The sequence below is a fragment of the Phocoena sinus genome, chromosome 19 (assembly GCF_008692025.1).
Source record: "Phocoena sinus isolate mPhoSin1 chromosome 19, mPhoSin1.pri, whole genome shotgun sequence".
In the NCBI taxonomy this organism is placed as follows: Eukaryota; Metazoa; Chordata; class Mammalia; order Artiodactyla; family Phocoenidae; genus Phocoena; species Phocoena sinus.
In genome coordinates this window covers 39,640,397-39,658,263 of record NC_045781.1, presented here as the reverse complement: position 1 = coordinate 39,658,263, position 17,867 = coordinate 39,640,397, and the positions used below count along the sequence as shown (strand labels likewise).

Genomic DNA, 17,867 nt, shown 5'->3' with positions numbered 1-17,867 from the left:
CCGGAGCCCTTGGCAGCCTCCCTCTCTTTTGTCCTCATCTCTTCCTTCTCAACAATCAGGAACGTTATTTGCCTCTGCCCCTTGGCTCCTTTGCTTAACTACTGCCTAATTAGTGTTCCCTGCCGGCCTGGGTGGCTGTAGCTCCTGGGGGCATCCCTGCATTTCCAGAGCAGGTAGTTTTCTTTTAATTCTCTGCATCTCTCAAATCTATACCTTGGACACTGTTTACTTAGCTGAAGAAAAACAATGGAACCAAGATCACGGCAAAAAGTATTGATTGAAGGTTAAATAACTTATACCTGTAATTAGCTCCTTTGTTTCAGAACTAAAAAATATTTGCTTATTGCTCTATTGTCTCAGGGGAGAGCAGGGTAATACCTTAAATCTCCCTTCCTCATGGGATGGCATCCCTTGAGTGGAGCAACTCATGGATTATTTTGCTTAAAAAAAAGTGAGATGTTATTGTTGTTAGATCCCTTTGAGTAATCAGGTTGTGTGCTTTGTCAGAGACCTGCGTGACACTGGCTCCCCGGGTCTTGTGCTGTGTTCATTGAAGAGAAATTATACACTGATGCTTTTTCCCATGGCCAAGGGTGTGGGGAGGTTCTAGACCCTGGATAAATCAACCATTAGGCATCTGGTGTAGAAGAACGAGGTATATGGAGAAACTACCTTTGGGGCCTGGGACAGAGCTTCTGGGCCACTCCATGGAGGTGCGGTCATGAGCATCAGAGATGACAAATGGACCTTGCCCAGCACAGGGCCTGAGAGCATCCTTATTACATTAGTGATGCTCCCTAAATGCAAGCCATTGTCAATCTGAGGTGCCTGGCACTGCACAGCTAGCTGTTTGAGACCCTTTGCAGATCAGGCCGCATGGCTTCTGGCCTGGGAGCTTACGCTTTAAGGTGATCTGTTGTTTGGCCCTATATAGAGCAACTTCAATTCCTTGGCCTCCAGACTCAGAAAGATGGAAGGGAAAGGGCTCCTGTGCCTCTTCTGCAGTTCTGGCCCCAGGACCCAATCTAAGCATGCACTGTGAGTGATAAGAATGGAGCTGCTTCCTGAAGTGCCCTCTGCTGCCCTCTCTGGGTTCTCTCTTCTGCACATCGTGGGGTCTTCCAGAAGAAGTGGCATTTTAACAACTTGCCTGTTGGATCTTTGTGGCTAAATACAAGCCATGTCTCATCTCTCAAATAATTTTTCAGTACCGGTGGAAGAGAGACATTTTAATTTTGAATGTGCTAGAGATGATTAGAGTTTGGTCTGATTCTGAAGGTACTTTGGACCTTGCTCTGTGTGTGTGTGTATCACTCAGTTAACAGGGTCCTTACTGGTTGCTACCCTGCTGAGTAAATGAGCTTCTGTATTTTAGTCTGTGCGTTTAAATTGTGTATGACCTGACAAAGTTGAATACTGACCAGCACAAGCTTTTTGTGTTTCCCAAACTCATTCCTCTCCAAACACCACTATGTAGTAGTTTTTTTTTTCCACTATGTAGTATTAATAGGTGTGCCGAGGAATAAAAACATTCTGTGTTCAGGTAACATAATCCTCACATCAAATAAAGTAAACAGGTTTTTTTTTTTTTTTTTTTTTACCGTGAGCCTTTTCAGAACTGTTAATATACCGATGTGCTGTAAGGACCCCAAGACCAGGAAGGATGTTGTTATGATGGAAACAGCATGGGGCTTAGCGTGAGAAAACCGAAAGGTGGGTGGCCATGGGGACCACACCGAAGCACACTGTGCGAATTCAGGACTGCTTCTCTGCAACTGGAAGGGTCAGACTGCCACAGTTTTAAAACTTAAAAAAAAGTTTCTTTTTAAAAAGCACAACAACAACAAAAAAAAAGCACAACAGAAATATTTTCCCAGTGTATAAACCAGACTGCTGATTTGCAAGCTATGCTTCCTGTAGTGTTGGTTCAGGAGTCTATTAACAGGTGTCCTGTTCTTTGGTCAGAAGAGTTTAAGAACCTCTAAAACAAAGGTACTTGGGTGAGGGGCTGGGTTCTGTCCCTACCTTTCACCTCACCCCCAACCAAGGAACTCAGTTGGAAAGCTAGGCACTACCATGCACAAATGTTCCTCTCTTGCTTTTTCTCTAACATCACCGAGTCCAGTGCTCTCCAGGAAGCCTTCTAGAGCCTTCTGCTGTTCCCCAAACCCTCAGTGACCCTCTGCCTTCCAAACCTCAACCCCTCCCTGAGCTCCTGGTACCTGGTTAGTTACCTGTCTGTGCATGTATCATGGGGTGTGTTGGCTGGGTTGGAACAGACTTTGAGCACAGCAAGCCCCCAGGTGCCACCGAGCTGTCAAGGTCACTGAAGAAGTTGTCTGGCTACATAGGAGCCACCACAGATTCACGTTGTGACAGACATCTTCAAATGGAGAGTCATTTTTGCACCTGGTGGTTTTTAAGAGTCCTGAAAATTGTTTTTATTTTAATTTTATTTATTTCCCCCCAATTTATTTATTTATTTTTGTCTGCGTTAGGTCTTCGTTGCTGTGTGCGGGCTTTCTCTAGTTGTGGTCAGCGGGGCCTACTCTTCGTTGTGGTGCACGGGCTTCTCATTGCGGTGGCTTCTCTTGTTGTGGAGCACGGGCTCTAGGCACGCGGGCTTCAGTAGTTGTGGCACGCAGGCTCAGTAGTTGTGGCTCATGGGCTCTAGAGCGCAGGCTCAGTAGTTGTGGCACATGGGCTTAGTTGCTCCGTGGCATGTGGGGTCTTCCCGGAGCAGGGCTTGAGCCCATGTCCCCTGCGTTGGCAGGCGGATTCTTAACCACTGCCTCACCAGGGAAGTCCCCTGAAAATTGTTTTTGAATACTGTGATTTTTGCTTGCAGGTGTATTTTAAAATGAGCTTCATTAAATCCTTTGATAAACTGGTGATCAAGGAAGGTTAGGATTTTGTCTAACCTTCCAAGATGCCTTCATAGATACCCAGGACAGTACTGTTCACTTGGGAGGCATGGGGGGAGGATCCTTGCCATCCCATTGGTGAGAGTAAGGCTGCCCTTTTTCTTTTCCTTTCTTTTTTGTTAAAAGAAATTTATATTTAATTGTTTTTTTCTTTTTTACTGAAATACAGTTTGTTTTATTTATAAGTGAGAACAACAACAACAAAAAACCAATGGACAGTATTTCAGAAGTTGGAAAAAGTGACACTTTTTTGTTTTTTTTTTTTACTGAAATAAATAGTGTGAATTATTTATTTTAAATTAAGCAAACAATATTGTGTGAGTTTCAGGTGTACAGCAAAGTGGTTCAGATATGTATATATATTCTTTTTCAGATTCTTTTCCATTATAGGTTATTATAAGATATTGACTATATTCCCTGTGTTAAACAGTACATCCTTGCTGTTTATCTATTTTATATATATATATAGAAGGCTGCCCTGTTTCTTACGTGCCCACTCCCTGCACTAAAAGTGCAATGGTGGCCAGGAAACAGGATGGTCTGAGGTCAGGGAGGCCTTGGAGATGATGAACTCTTCTGATAAAGAAATGGGACTGACATAGATTTGGAGAGCGACTTTCATTTTCCATTAAAGTATATAATGTCATTTAAAAATATTCATGAATGGTTTCAAAAGAAATAAGGAATGATTCTTAGAGGTCACTAACACGTAACTCATAATAAATCTGGATGTTTCCCCAAAGTGTTTATATACATAAAATCATTTCATTTTTAAAATAAAAAGATGTACTTGTAGAAATTTTGGAAAATAATAGAAGCCTAAGTTAAAAAAAAAAAATCTATCCACAGTCCTACCACATAGATAAATCCCAGAAATTCCAAATATTTTATGCTTTTCTTTGTTAGTTTAAATAACACAGGCTTGGACTTCCCTGGTGGTGCAGTGGTTAAGAATCCGCCTGCCAATGCAGAAGACACAGGTTCGATCCCTGGTCCGGGAAGATTCCACATGCCACGGAGCAACTAAGCCCGTGCACCACAACTACTGAGCCCGAGTGCCACAACTACTGAGCCTGTGAGCCACAACTACTGAAGCCCATGCGCCTAGAGTCCGTGCACCGCAACAAAGAGTGGCCCCTGCTCACCACAACTAGAGAAAGCCTGCATGCAGCAATGAAGACCCAATGCAGCCAAAAATAAATAAATAAATTTATATATATAACATAGGCAGTATCTTTACCTTGACAGTCTGTTAAGAATTGGTCTGTAAAACCATTTGGATCGGGTGTCTTTAAGAGTGAGTGGTGTGATAACATTCATCCTGTAAAAATTTGCAGTTTTGTACTAAATACCCAGGACCTGTTGTGCAAATTTAACATTATGCCAAGATGCCCTTCCTAGTCGGCATGAGCTGGATTATGCCGAAGTAACAAACAAACCTAAAATCTCCATGACTTAACCCAAGGGAGGTTTCCTTCTCCCCTATGTTACACATTCATCTCAGGTCAGTTTGGAGCTGGTTGCCCATCAGCCTTACTCAGAGGCCACCCCCACCAGGAGCACTGCTGGCTGGCGGGGGCGGGGGCGGGAGCGTGGTGAAATTGCTCACAGATCCTGAAGGCTGCTGCCAGAAGTAACGTATCTTATCCACTCACCTTTGATTGCCCACAGTCAGAAGCAGAGCCAGCTTTTGAGAGGCTGGAGACTCATATGACTTTGGAGACCCACTCTAAGGAAAAAGATAGGAAATTAAAAATATAAAACTGGGTGCAATAATGACTATTTAAGAATGAGAAGCATACAAAATTACAAATTCTAAAAGTGTTTTCTTTCTGTTTTTACTTTTGGCCTCCACTAAGATCGATGGTATTTGAATTTTAGTATGATCAGTTAATTCTGAAAAAGTAGACAAAAATCGATCTGAAATTTAGGGGTACACAAGAACAATTCAGGTTTTAGTTTGCCACTCCATTGTATTGAGCACCATCATTACACAATCAATATACTCTTACACTGCATACATCAACTTATTGATGAATGTGTGTAGGAAGTTGTCATTGGAACATTTGTTTCTTCAGGCTGTTTCCATTCGTTGGAGGCAACTTTGTGTGCCATTTTATTGGGGACTGTCAGACTTTATCAGTTCAAGATTTGTCAGGTACTTTATGATGTGATCTGATACATGGGGCTGCATAAATTGTAATAATCTCCCACATATATGTAGTTGCTCTTTATAATACCACTGCTGGAATTTCTTTTTTTTTTTTTTTTTTTTTTTTTTTTTTTTGCGGTATGCGGGCCTCTCATTGCTGTGGCCTCTCCCGTTGCGGAGCACATGCTCCGGACGTGCAGGCTCAGCGGCCATGGCTCACGGGTCCAGCCGCTCCACGGCATGTGGGATCTTCCCATACCGGGGCACGAACCCGTGTCCCCCGCATCGGCAGGCGGACTCTCAACCACTGCGCCACCAGGGAAGCCCTGGAATTTCTTTTTTTAATGTGTTTTTTTTTTTCTTTTGGCCGCATCGCATGGCTTGTGGGATCTAAATTCCCCAACCAGGGATTGAACTCAGGCCCTCGGCAGTGAGATTGCGGAATCCTAACCACCGGACCACCAGGGAATTCCCTGAACCCCAGAATAATGATAGATTCTATTTCGTGTGATTCCCACCAAAAAGGGAGGAAAGGTATATAGTGTGTTTATAATTGCATACTCTGCATTATTGGATATATTCCTGATAGGGCACAACTTCCATTTAGGCACCAATGAAAACAGAATTGTCCACTTACTGTTCTGGGCGTTTTGATGATCTGAAGAATTCTCCTTCCAAAGAATGCTAACTTCTGGCTCCATATGTTTCAAACCCCGTTCCCCCTTCACCACCCACACTTTTAGTTTGGCACTGTCAGACACATTGATCTTGTGAATTTTAGCACCTTTTTCTTCCTCATGATGTCAGGTCAGAGGGAAGGCTACAATAGCTGTACATGAAAGCGACCACCAAACCCAAATTCACCGTCTCTCTCACTCAGCTTCCAGTTAGCCGGGACTTTCCTGGTGGTCCAGTGGTAAAGAATCCGCCTTACAGTGCAGGGGATGTGGATTCGATCCCTGGTCGGGGACTAAGACCGCACATGTCTCGGGGCAACTAAACCCGCATGCTGCAACTACTGAGCTCTGGTGCCTCAACTAGAGCCCGCGTTCTGCAAATACAGAGGCCATGCACTGTGGAACCTGCGCGCCGCAACTACAGAGCCCACATGCCCTGGAGCCTGTGTGCCATGACTAGAGAAGAGAAAATTCGCACGCCACAACTGGAGAGAAGCCCGTGTGCTGCAATGAAAGATCCTGCCTGCCTCAACAAGGAGCCCGCATGCCACAACTAAGAACCGACACAGCCAAAAAATAAATAATAATTTTTAAAAAAACCCCAAAACTTCCAGTTTGCTGAATCCCCAAAATGCCCACTGTTACTCCATCACCACCTGGGAAAAGGAGTTGTGATGGATGGGATGTTGGAGCATAAGCTTCATCATCTTGAGAGTAAATCTGCCCCAGGAAACTCAGCACAAATCTCCAACCCTACAATGTGCCCTGAGGGAGGAGAACGGGATGTACTGTGAACCATGCTGTTGTTAACACAGCCCTTCAGAAGGGTCCTGATGGTTTTCACTCCCACCACTGGTAACAGGGGGGTTATGAATTTTTTTAAAGTTTTATGTTACCTTAATCAGCCAGCTATGTCCCCCCCACCCCCCGCTTTTTGATGTTGCCAATCATAATTAGCCATAGTTGTGGAAATCTGACAATGTTTTAATATCAGTTTACTTATCAACTGTGCAAATATTTGCTCCTGGTCAGTTGGTAGATGCTACACGGAAAGGGCTCTCTTCAAGGGCACACCCGTGATCTCCCGCTTAGCAACTGCAATAGCTATTCCTTATTTACATCTTTTTGAACATCTCTGTGCAATTTTCCTTGTGTATTTGTCTACTGCAGAATTGTTATAAGTTGAATTACTTTTGATTCTTTAGGTGCTTTGAAGTTGTTGGCTTCCAGTATAACTTTGAGTCCCTATTTCTCCCTCTCTCCCTCTCTCCCTCTCTCCCTCCCTCCCTCCCTCCCTCCCTCCCTCCCTCCCTCCCTCCCTCTCTCCCTCTCTCCCTCTCTCCCTCTCTCCCTCCTTCCCTCCTTCCTTCCCCATACCACATGGCTTGGGGGATCTTAGTTCCCCAACCAGGGATTGAATCCAGGCCCTCAGCAGTGAGAGCATGGAGTCCTAACCACTGGACCACCAGGGAATTCCCCCAGTCCCTATTTTCTTATTGGCCAATTGATAGGTTTTGCTTCAGCAGTGATTGTTAGATTTCAGTGTGCTGGAAGAAATTTGATTTGCTGTGCCAAAGTGCAGGCAAATAAAAAGTATACTGCTTACTAGAACTTATGGTCAATTCATCTATGACAAAGGGGGCAAGGATATACAATGGAGAAAAGACAGTCTCTTCAATAAGTGGTGCTGGGAAAACTGGACAGCTACATGTAAAAGAATGAAATTAGAACACTCCCTAACACCATACACAAAAATAAACTCAAAATGGATTAGAGACCTAAAGGTAAGACTGGACACTATAAAACTCTTAGAGGAAAACATAGGCAGAACACTCTGACACTTATATGTGGAATCTAAAATATGGCACAAGTAAACTTATCTATGAAACAGAAACAGACTCACAGACATAGAGAACAGACTTGTGGTTGCCAAGGGGGAGGGGGAGATAGGGGAGGGATGGATTGGGAGTTTGGGATTAGTAGATGCAAACTATTATATATAGGATGGATAAACAACAAGGTTCTACTGTTTAGCACAGGGAAATATATGTATAACCGAATCACTTTGCCAGTAGAAATCAGTACATTGTCAACTATACTTCAATATAATAAATTTTATAAAAAGTGTACAGCCTATTAGAGTATTCACACCACCTAATGACCTATCAGTGGGGGATTGATTAAATTATTATATGTATATAGTGCATATGTATGTATCTGTATCTTTACACATGGCAATACTTGTGATATTGTGGTTTATAATAATGAAATATATATTTGGTCTTCATTCTATTTCTGACACAGAGCTCTTAAAACCCTTGGAATTTCCTAAATGATAAGAGGTGTTTGATATTGATATTCTTTTTTTTTTAATTTTTGGCTGCATTGGGTCTTTGTTGCTGCATGTGGGCTTTCTCTAGTTGTGGCGAGCAGGGGCTTCTCTTGTCGCGGAGCTTGGGCTCTAGGCATGCGGGCTCAGTAGTTGTGTCTCCTGGGCTCTAGAGCACAGGCTCAGTAGTTGTGGCACACGGGCTTAGTTGCTCCGCAGCATGTGGATCTTCCTGGACCTGGGATTGAACCTGTGCCCCCTGCATTGGCAGGCAGATTCTTAACCACTGTGCGACCAGGGAAGCCCCCTATTTTTGATATTCTTAACAGATCCCTTCCAGCCACACCTGAGTTTGTGTTAATGAGATGACTTTTGGAAAGCTCCTAAGGATGGGGGCTGGTTGCCAGGGGAACCAACCAGGTGATGAGAGGGTTGGAACTTTCAACCTTAGCCACTGACCTCTGAAAAGGGGAGGGGCTCCAGATTAAGCTTTGTAAAAAGTCTTGAACTCGAGGATTGATCTTCCAGGTTGGTGAACCAAAAACGCATCCAGGTGATGGGGGGCGGGGGGTGCACTCCAAACTCCAGGGGGACGGAAGTTCCTGTGTTTGAGACCCTTCTGGACCTTGCCCTGTGTATCTCTTCATCTGGCTCTTCAGTCGTATACTTTAATATCCTTTGTAATAAATCTAGAACCTTCTTAGACCTTCCGTGGTCACTCTGCCTAAAATTTTGAACACCCTTGCCTGGTTACATTTCATTCTCCTTACCTGCTTTGATTTTTCTTCTTTGTATTTATCACTGTCTAACATGCTACATTATTAATCTACTTTTAAAAACTCCTTCATTAGCATATGAGCTAGAGAGCAGGGAATTTTGTCTGTATTTATTGAATTGCCTATTGGATTTGCATATTCTTGAAACCATTTTTATTTTAATATTTAAGAATGTAGATGTTACCTTCCCACACAAATACGGTTGAAGTTAGCATACCAGAGACATTTGTAACTCTATACTGATGTGTGTTATTTCTTGCCCAAGATTACTAGGTCCAATTACAGGGGTAAAAAAAATAAGAAAGAAAAATTTTTTTAGGAGTTTCCCTTATATGAACTCTTTCTTTGTGAATTGATTGCAAGTCAGGCATGTAATTCAGATTGAGAATGAAAGTGTCTGGTTCTGTAGAGAATTATAAGGAGAGCCATTAGGAGAAGCACAAAGTATGCTGTAAGGCCCATAATTGTTACGTGTTGACTTCGAATAGAAATATGGAAAGACCACATATTGTTAGAAAGGCATGGAAAAAGCAGAGCCTCCCTTCCTTTCATGTGGAGACTGACAAGTCCGTCAGGAATTGTTGGGGTGGGTTTGAAGAGGCTCCCCGGGCCCCTATTCGCTGGCTTTGTGCAGGTTAGTGAGCTTGGTGCCTTGGGAGTGGAGGGAGATGGACTGGCCCCTACCCTCAAAGAGCTCAGGAGGCAGAGAGATCCATGGTGGCAAGTGTGATAGATGGAACGCAACCACAGACGTGCAAGCTTTCCTGGGAGAGGGTAGGATCAGTCACGTCTGGTGGGGAGAGGTGCAGTCAGGAAGGGCGTGGGGAAGATGTGAGCTGAGCATGGCACTGAAAGGCATGAGTGGGACTCCTGGAGGTGGAGAAGGGCCCCAGAGCAGCCTGTGCCTCCTATGCTTCCCACACTTCTGTCATCTAGGGATGTTGTCCAAAAAGCAGACTGTGACTCTGGAGGTCAAGGAGGGGAGGCAGAGATTCTGCATTTCTAACAAGCTCCCTGGTGATGCTGACGTTGCTGGTTCTAAGGACAAATCTGGAACCACAGAGCTGCCTGCCTGTGCTTCCTTGGCTTTTGGGGGGGGTCCGGCCTGGAAGCTCTGGCACAGGCTTGACAGGTAGTGGGCGGCGAGGCACTCGGTTGCGGAAGTGGGGTACAGACCAGGAGCCCAAGACTGGTCTGGTTTTAGGTGTAAGACCACCTGACTTCTCCTTGATCACAGGGCCACTAACTCAGCCCCTCTGCCACCTCCTGTTCCTGAAATCTCCCTTTGAAACTGGTGATTTCCATTGATACCTGTTTGCTTTCATGATCTCTCATCGCTTGGGACATACTGCTAGAGTGTTACTTTGGTCCTTCCGAAAGAAATTGATTCTATTGTTTGTAGATTTAAAATGTTTTTATAAACTGCCAGGCTGTCTCTTTATCATCAAGTCCAATGATAAACTTTTTAAAAGCATGGCTCATGAGTTAATTAGGTGGGCCTTATTTTTGGGTGGGACTTCTAAATGGGGGAAGGGGGTTAGACAAATCCTTCTCCTAAAGCCATCAAGGGTCTCAGTCAGCCTGTGTGAACTCAGCTGAACCAGCAGGGTAGTTGCAGATGCCACCAGGACCCTGCTCTCTTGATCTTTGGCATCCTTGTGGTGGAGACTATACATGAGAAGCGTGTGTAGGCAGTGTCCACTTACTCGTGGCAGAGGCAGACTAAAACCACTGAGGGCATGTTCCTGTTTGCTTCCTCACGAGGAGCTGCACGGCACCAGCCTGGTGTCAGTGTCCTGTGGTGGGGCTTGGTTGTTCACATGAGGAATCTGATCCTTTCAGTAAGCCCCCTATACCTGTTCTTGGGTAAGAATTGGATCAGGTCACATTCCTGACCATGATACTGCTGTCCCCAGGGGAGAAACTCCGGGGCTGTATGTGGCGGCAGCGGTTGAGTTTTATTTAAATGCTGCGGACACGTGTGTCCACAGATGTGTGCTGAATGTACACGTACATGTGTGTTTGTAACTTTCTTCCCAGATGTTGGCCCTGATCGCATTCATCTGCATAGAGACCATCATGGAGTGCTCCCCGTGTGAAGGCCTCTACTTTTTTGAGTTTGTGAGCTGCAGTGCGTTTGTGGTGACTGGAGTCTTGCTGATTATGTTCAGTCTCAACCTTCACATGAGGATCCCCCAGATCAACTGGAACCTGACAGTGAGTAGAAGTCACGTTCTCAGATTAGGAAAGCATCGGGTGCTGCACGGAATCAGTCCATGGCATGTTTGGTTCCAGCTCATTTTGATACTTAAATATTCCATTGTAATGCAACTGTGAAATTTTAAATTTCCTTACTGGGTTGAATAAAATGACTACAAAATTAATGGAATCTTCACTAATGGTAGAAACAGAACAATTATTCTGACCCCTTTATTTATTTTATTTTTATTTTTTTGCGGTACGCGGGCCTCTCACTGTTGTGGCCTCTCCCGTTGTGGAGCACAGGCTCCGGACGCGCAGGCTCAGCGGCCATGGCTCACGGGCCCAGCCGCTCCGCGGCATGTGGGATCTTCCCGGACCGGGGCACGAACCCGTGTCCCCTGCATCGGCAGGTGGACTCTCAACCACTGCGCCACCAGGGAAGCCCCTATTCTGACCCCTTTAAAGATGTCATTTCGATTTTGGGGTCCTCTGAGAAGATTGGTTATGTTGATATTTATAGAATATGGGAAAGAGAACATGGAATTAATACGTTTGCATATTTCTCACACTGGACCCAAAAGCTGTTTGCAAAAATATTGATTCAGGAAGAATTGAAAATATGAATGAAATTGCCATTAACTTGTGAAACCTAGGAATATTATTAAATTCAAAGCAGCTGGGAGGTCCCAGACGGTTTGCTGGTTTGATCAGAGAGTCTTGAGGAAATGTGTCCTCTTCCCTCTTAACTCTGTTTGACAGCCTTACCTTCTGACCGGCATAGGCATCTCAGGGCCGGTCACTTCCAGGCCCCTTTTCCTGGGCTTGTGTAACTTGTCCTTACTGTGCCAAACGGAAAAGGGAACTTCACAGCCGTCGGTTTTCTTGATATTTCTTTGCAGATCAGCACGTGCAGGAGCTCACAGGGAACCAGTTAGGGAGACACAGGCAAGCACTGTCAGCTGCCTCTCCTTCTGTGCCTGGGGGTGGGTGGGGGGCTCTGAGGCCACCTGCCCTCATGCAGGCTCCTCTCTTGGCGGCCGGTGCTGGGTGTATGCAGCACCGTGGAAAGTGTGGCCCGAATGCAGGAGCGCAGGAGGAGGAGGCCTGGGCTGGTCACCTTGCCTGGCGGGGCCACTCCCATGGTGTTCATGTGGGGGACCAAGAGGAGATGGTTTTCGTCACAGAGTGCTCTCTGTGTTGTTCAGACTCTTTTAGGAGGAGAAATAAAAAGAGGATTGGACTAGAAAAGTTGTCAGTTGCAAACTCAGATGGTTTTTGTCCCAGCATTGAAAACTAAGAAAAAAGCTCTAAAACCTCAAGATACTGGAGGCATTTTGTCAGGTTTTGGTGACAGATTTTAATGTCTCAGCTCTTTTTAAGATGAAGTCTGTGTTATCCATAAGAAAATGCTTAAAGAGTTGTGCTCTAAACTGATAGTGTAATGAACAGGTAGCGCAAGAGACCCTCACAAACCCCGCCCCCGCGCCCCCCCCCCAACTAACACGCAGGCTCCATGGGGGCAAGGTCATTGTTGTGGGGCAAGGTACGTTGGAAACCCAGGTCCCCGGGAGTTTCTAAGGCCGCAATAAATACTTTCTGAGGGAGGGGCTGGACCAGGCTGTGAATGAAACCATGATGGAGATCCTGTTTGACAAAGAAGCAGCTGCTAGGATGGTTAAGACCCAGGGGCGGGACTTCCCTGGCGGTCCAGTGGTTAAGAATCCGCCTTCCAATGCAGGGGACGCGGGTTTGATCCCTGGTTGGGGAACTAAGATCCCATATGCTGCGAGGCAAGAGCCTGCATACCGCAACTAAGACCCGATGCAGCCAAAAAAAAAAAAAAAAAAAACCCCAAAAACCCCACTGGCTTTAAGTTAGGCTGACCTGTCTGCATTCAAGTCCAAGGTGGATCTTAAGAGCTGTGTATGACCCTGGGCAAGTCACTTAGAGCCCCAAGTTGAGATGATAATATTTTTCTTACAGGGCTGTTTTAAGAATGAAATGAGACAGTGTGTATAAAGGCTTCAAAGCAGTGGGCGCTGTTGCCAGTATGAGAAATATTAACCTTACTGTGAGTCAGAGGCCCTTGGTGTCTGTCAGCCACGTCATTCTCCTGTAAACTTCCACCAGCTTTGACTTCACTCCCTTAATTCTGTCTTACCTACTTATTTGACAGCCATAAATCTGTTAGATGACTTTATACTTCACTATATTATATAACATAGGCAATTATAGCCATTAGCTTGTAATAATTTATAATGGAGTGTAATCTGCAAAAATACTGAATTACTGTACTGCACGCCTGAAACTAATATAATATTGTAAATCAACTACATTTCAACTAAAAAAAAAGGATCACTGGGAATTCCCTGGCAGTCCAGTGGTTAGGACTCTGCCCTGTCACTGCCACGAGCCCAGGTTCAATTCCTAGTTGGGGAACTAAGATTCCACAAGCTGTGTGGCGCAGCCAAAAAAATAATCGGTTAGTTAGGTAATTAATTAATTAAAAAAGGATCACAGATCACCATAACAACAGCAAAAAAGACTTCATACTTCAGATTTCTAACTAATTCATACTGGCCTTTATCTTATCTCGAGAAATACCTATTTGTTGAGCTTTCTTAAATCCTGATTTTTCTATTTTAACCGTGAAAGACTTTCACTGGTTGACAACCACATTTTTGGAGTTATATTGAAGCGCATCCTTTTCACTGGAAAGTTAACATCCCTACTTTCCTTTCGGATGGTGTTGGCTAGGGCCGATGACCGGGTGGTGATGTGGTCACTTGAGAACACTTTCTGTCCTTTGGGATCCTTTGCAGGATTTCCACCCTTTTAGAGCAGGTGAAGGTGTCTGCTTATCCAACGAAAGAGTATGTAAGTTTCATGGACTCGAGGAGATGGTACTTACTGATGGGAGCCCAGGTCATCTGTTCTCAGGGATGGGAGCAAAAGTGATTTCTTAGAGCTGATCCGGCTGGAATCATCACAGTGGGTTGGCCTTGGGTGTGTGTGTTTCTCTAACAAGGTGGTAGGAGTATTCTTGACCCCAAGAGAGCCAGCTGATGAGTGACGTAGGGTGTGATTGGTATAGATTTAGAAAACTGGGTCATTTCGGGAGATAAGTTGACTCACATATGCATGAAAAATGGTACATAAGGAGGACAATGCAAAGTATATATTTTATACAAGCATTATTTGATGCAATCAGAAAGAGTGTGTTAATATCAGCTTGTTTTTTTTGTTTGTTTTTTTAGCGACTCTATGGGACTTATTCTGTGATGTGTGTTTTTCTCTGTATGTTGGGAGCTCACACGCCCATGTGTTCTACCTGTGTTCACCTTGATTGGTGCCCCTGGCCTCCTCTGCCACCCCATCCCTCTCTCCTTCCATCTTCTTCCTACCATTGACCCCGGGCGCTCCCACTCTCCTTAGCCGGCACTCAGAGCCCTCAAGCCCTGTAAGCGCAGCCAAACTTTTTAAAGCAGACGGAGGTCCGCACACACCTTCTCTACTTCGCTGCTTCCTGATCTCTTGTCTCAGCGTTGATCATCAAATACAGCATATTCAGAAAAATTTGTAAAAGTAAATGTACAGTTTAGTGAAGAATGATAAAAGACTGTGTAGCCATCACCTGGGTCAACAGATAGGATAGTGTCAACACCCCAAAAAGCTTTGCCTGTGTCCTTCCCGAACACGAGGACTGCCTCTTCCCTCCCCCATCCACTCCCCTGACTTTGTCCTTGAAAGTCCTCTGGTCAGCATCACTGGGGGCCTCTGTTCTCCTGGATCCTATGGTTGCTTCCCAGCCCTCTTCGCCGCCCCCAACCGTTTCAGCACCGGAATACGCTCAGCTCAGTCCCTCCTGCCCTACTCTCTCCTCTTGCCTCTGATGACACCACAATCTCAGTCTCTTTTCTTTCTCTTTGGTGTTCCTTCTTAGTGGCCTCTGTGGCCCCTGCTCCTCCCACAGATGTCTCCCGACCTGAGAACCCAGGCTGGGTGCTGTGGTGAGTTGAGAACAGTCCCCCAGAAGGGCCACTTGCAGAGTTCTGAGGCTTTCGCCACGACTCATTGTGTAGTGTTTTCTGACACCACTTTTGACACCAAGTATGTGTTTTTTTCTGACACCAAATCTGTGTAGTTTTTCCACACTGAGAACTTCTCTAATTCTCCAAGACCAACTGGGTGTCCAGCAATTCAATTCAGTTCTGACACTAACTCCCAGAGTTACTGCAGACCCCACAGGTTAAAGGGCTCAGTCCCGTGAGACTGCCCCCGACACAGATGGGGTCCCAGGTGACTTGCACTTCTGCTTGGCCAGCTGCAGATTCAGGAGTTCCCACAAGCCCCTCCTCAGGTTCGATAATTTTCTAGAACAACTTAAAGAACTTGGAAAAGTGCTTTATTTATGATTTCTGGCTTGTTCTAAAGGATACAACTCAGGAGTAGCCAAAAGGAAGAGGTGCATAGGGCAGGGTCCAGAGGAGTCTCTGTCCCCATGGAGTTGGGGGGCAACACCCTCCTGGCACGTGGAACCCCGTCATGTCATTCAGGCTTTTATGGAGATTTCATTATGTAGGCGTGGTTGATTAAAATCTTTGGCCATTTGAAGGTTGAACTCAATCTCCAGCCCCTCTCCTGCCCACAGGGGCTGTGGAGCTGAAAGTTCCAACCCTCTAATCACCTGGCTGGTTTTTCTGATAACCAGCCCCCATCCAGAAATTATCTAGGGGCTTGAGAGTCACTTCATTAGCATAAACTCAGGGACAGTTGAAAGGGCCTCATTAAGAATGACAAAAGATGGGGCTTCCCTGGTGGCTCGGTGGTTGAGAGTCTGCCTGGGGGTCACGGGTTTGAGCCCTCGTCTGGGAGGATCCCACATGCCACGGAGCACCTGGGCCCGTGAGCCACAACTACTGAGCCTGAGCGTCTGGAGCCTGTGCTCCACAACAAGAGAGGCCGCCATAGTGAGAGGCCCGCACACCGCGATGAAGAGTGGCCCCCGCTTGCCGCAACTAGAGAAAGCCCTCGCACAGAAACGAAGACCCAACGCAGCCAAAAATAAATTAAAAAAAAAAAAAAAAGAATGACAAAAGACACTCAGGAAATTCCAAGGAATCTGGGACAAAGACCAAATATATATTTTTCATTATGTCAAACTCATCCTTTCTAGGGCTCAATTTCCTCATTATTATAGGTATTTTGGATGGTAATTAGGTTAGGGCTCAGTGAGACACTGGGAGTTATATGCTTGGCACAGTGGGCTCTCTGTAGATGGTAGCTGCCCCTGTCATCAGTACTACGATCATCCCTTTGATACTGGGGCCATTTGAGCACAAGTCAGTGCACTGTATGGTCCGAGTGGTTGTAAACTTCTTCTCTTGTCCATGTGTAGGGCTGACTCGAGCTAGCCACAGAGCCCAGTGGTATTGAACACCTGCTTTGGGCCAGGTTTTGGGAACTGAAAGCGCAGGGTAGGTAGATGCCAGCTGCTCTACTGTGGTTTGTGTGCTCTGGGTGATCCCGTTTGGTGTGAGGCCTGGGAGAACACAATGGATTCCTCGGGGCAGGGGGCCTGGAGCAGGTCAGTCAGGGAAATTCGGAGAAAACGCTAGATTCCAGTTGAGCCTTGAGGGATGAACAGGTACTCGCTGGGCACAGAGTATGGAAGGGTGGGGGGCACGTTGTAGGATGGCCCACTCTCTAGGACTGGATCAGGGTCATAGACTCAGGGCCCCCCGGGGCTGCGCATGTGGCGGAAATGGGCAAGTGAGAAGGTGGGCCAGGGGTCTGGGAGACGGAGAGGTTGTTCTACTCAGTCACAGCCAATTGTGTTACTTCATGGGCCTTCAGGACAGTTTTTCAAGAGCAGCTGAAAGATGGATTTTGTTTGTTTTTTTTAGAAGTTTATTATGTGCAGTCTTCTGATGTTTAAATGTTGGCTTGTTCAAATCTGTTTTGAACAGTGTACAAGTCAAACCTCTCTGTGGGCCGGATCCCGATGATCAGTTATTGGAGTTACTTCGGCTCCCACCTGTGCTTATTGGTGTGTTAATGAAGGAGAGACCAGAAAGCATGTGTGTGTGAGGGTGCCCTTCCTCCTCATCTCCTGGCCTAAGAAGGGGCTGCAACCTTGGGTGTTCTGGGCACCCCCCCCCCGACCCCAGGAAGCAGTTTGGCTGGGTGTGAGACTGCAGGGAGGGGAGCTACCGCAGCGGCAGACATGAAGCACGTGGCTGATGAGTACATGCCCCATTAAAAGCATTAAAACAAACAAAAACAAAAAGCACCAGTGTTGACTAAACCCAGCCCATCCCCAAATCTACATCTGAAGGTATGCCTGTGTCTGCTCCCTAATACGAAGGGTGAATCTACAAGCCTTAATTTTGTTTCATGGCCAAGGAACTCAAGATATTGATGCTAACTAACTTTTGCAGTATTCCAGTTTTTTTTTTTTTTTTTTTTTTTTTGCCGTACGCGGGCCTCTCACTGTTGTGGCCTCTCCCGTTGCGGAGCACAGGCTCCAGACGCGCAGGCTCAGCGGCCATGGCTCACGGGCCCAGCTGCTCCGTGGCATGTGGGATCTTCCCGGACTGGGGCACAAACCCGTGTCCCCGGCATCGGCAGGCGGACTCTCAACCACTGCGCCACCAGGGAAGCCCCCAGTATTCCAGTTTTAAGCCTTTTAAACTGTGCAAGTAGTAAGTGTTTGTTACAGAAAAAGTGGAAGATACAGATAACAAAGGAAAAATAAAATCATGTGATGACCCAAGAGAAATGAAAACATATGTCTACATAAAAGCT

At 45.7% G+C, this 17,867-nt stretch overlaps 1 protein-coding gene across 1 annotated transcript in view; it reads left to right on the top strand.

The window, feature by feature from the left end:
• CMTM4 (CKLF like MARVEL transmembrane domain containing 4) overlaps nt 1-17,867 on the top strand; it is a 71,291-nt gene that overhangs the window by 41,050 nt on the left and 12,374 nt on the right. The window contains exon 2 of the mRNA XM_032613098.1: nt 10,899-11,075. Within this exon, the coding sequence (XP_032468989.1) occupies nt 10,899-11,075 (177 nt within the window). The remainder of the gene's footprint in view (nt 1-10,898; nt 11,076-17,867) is intronic.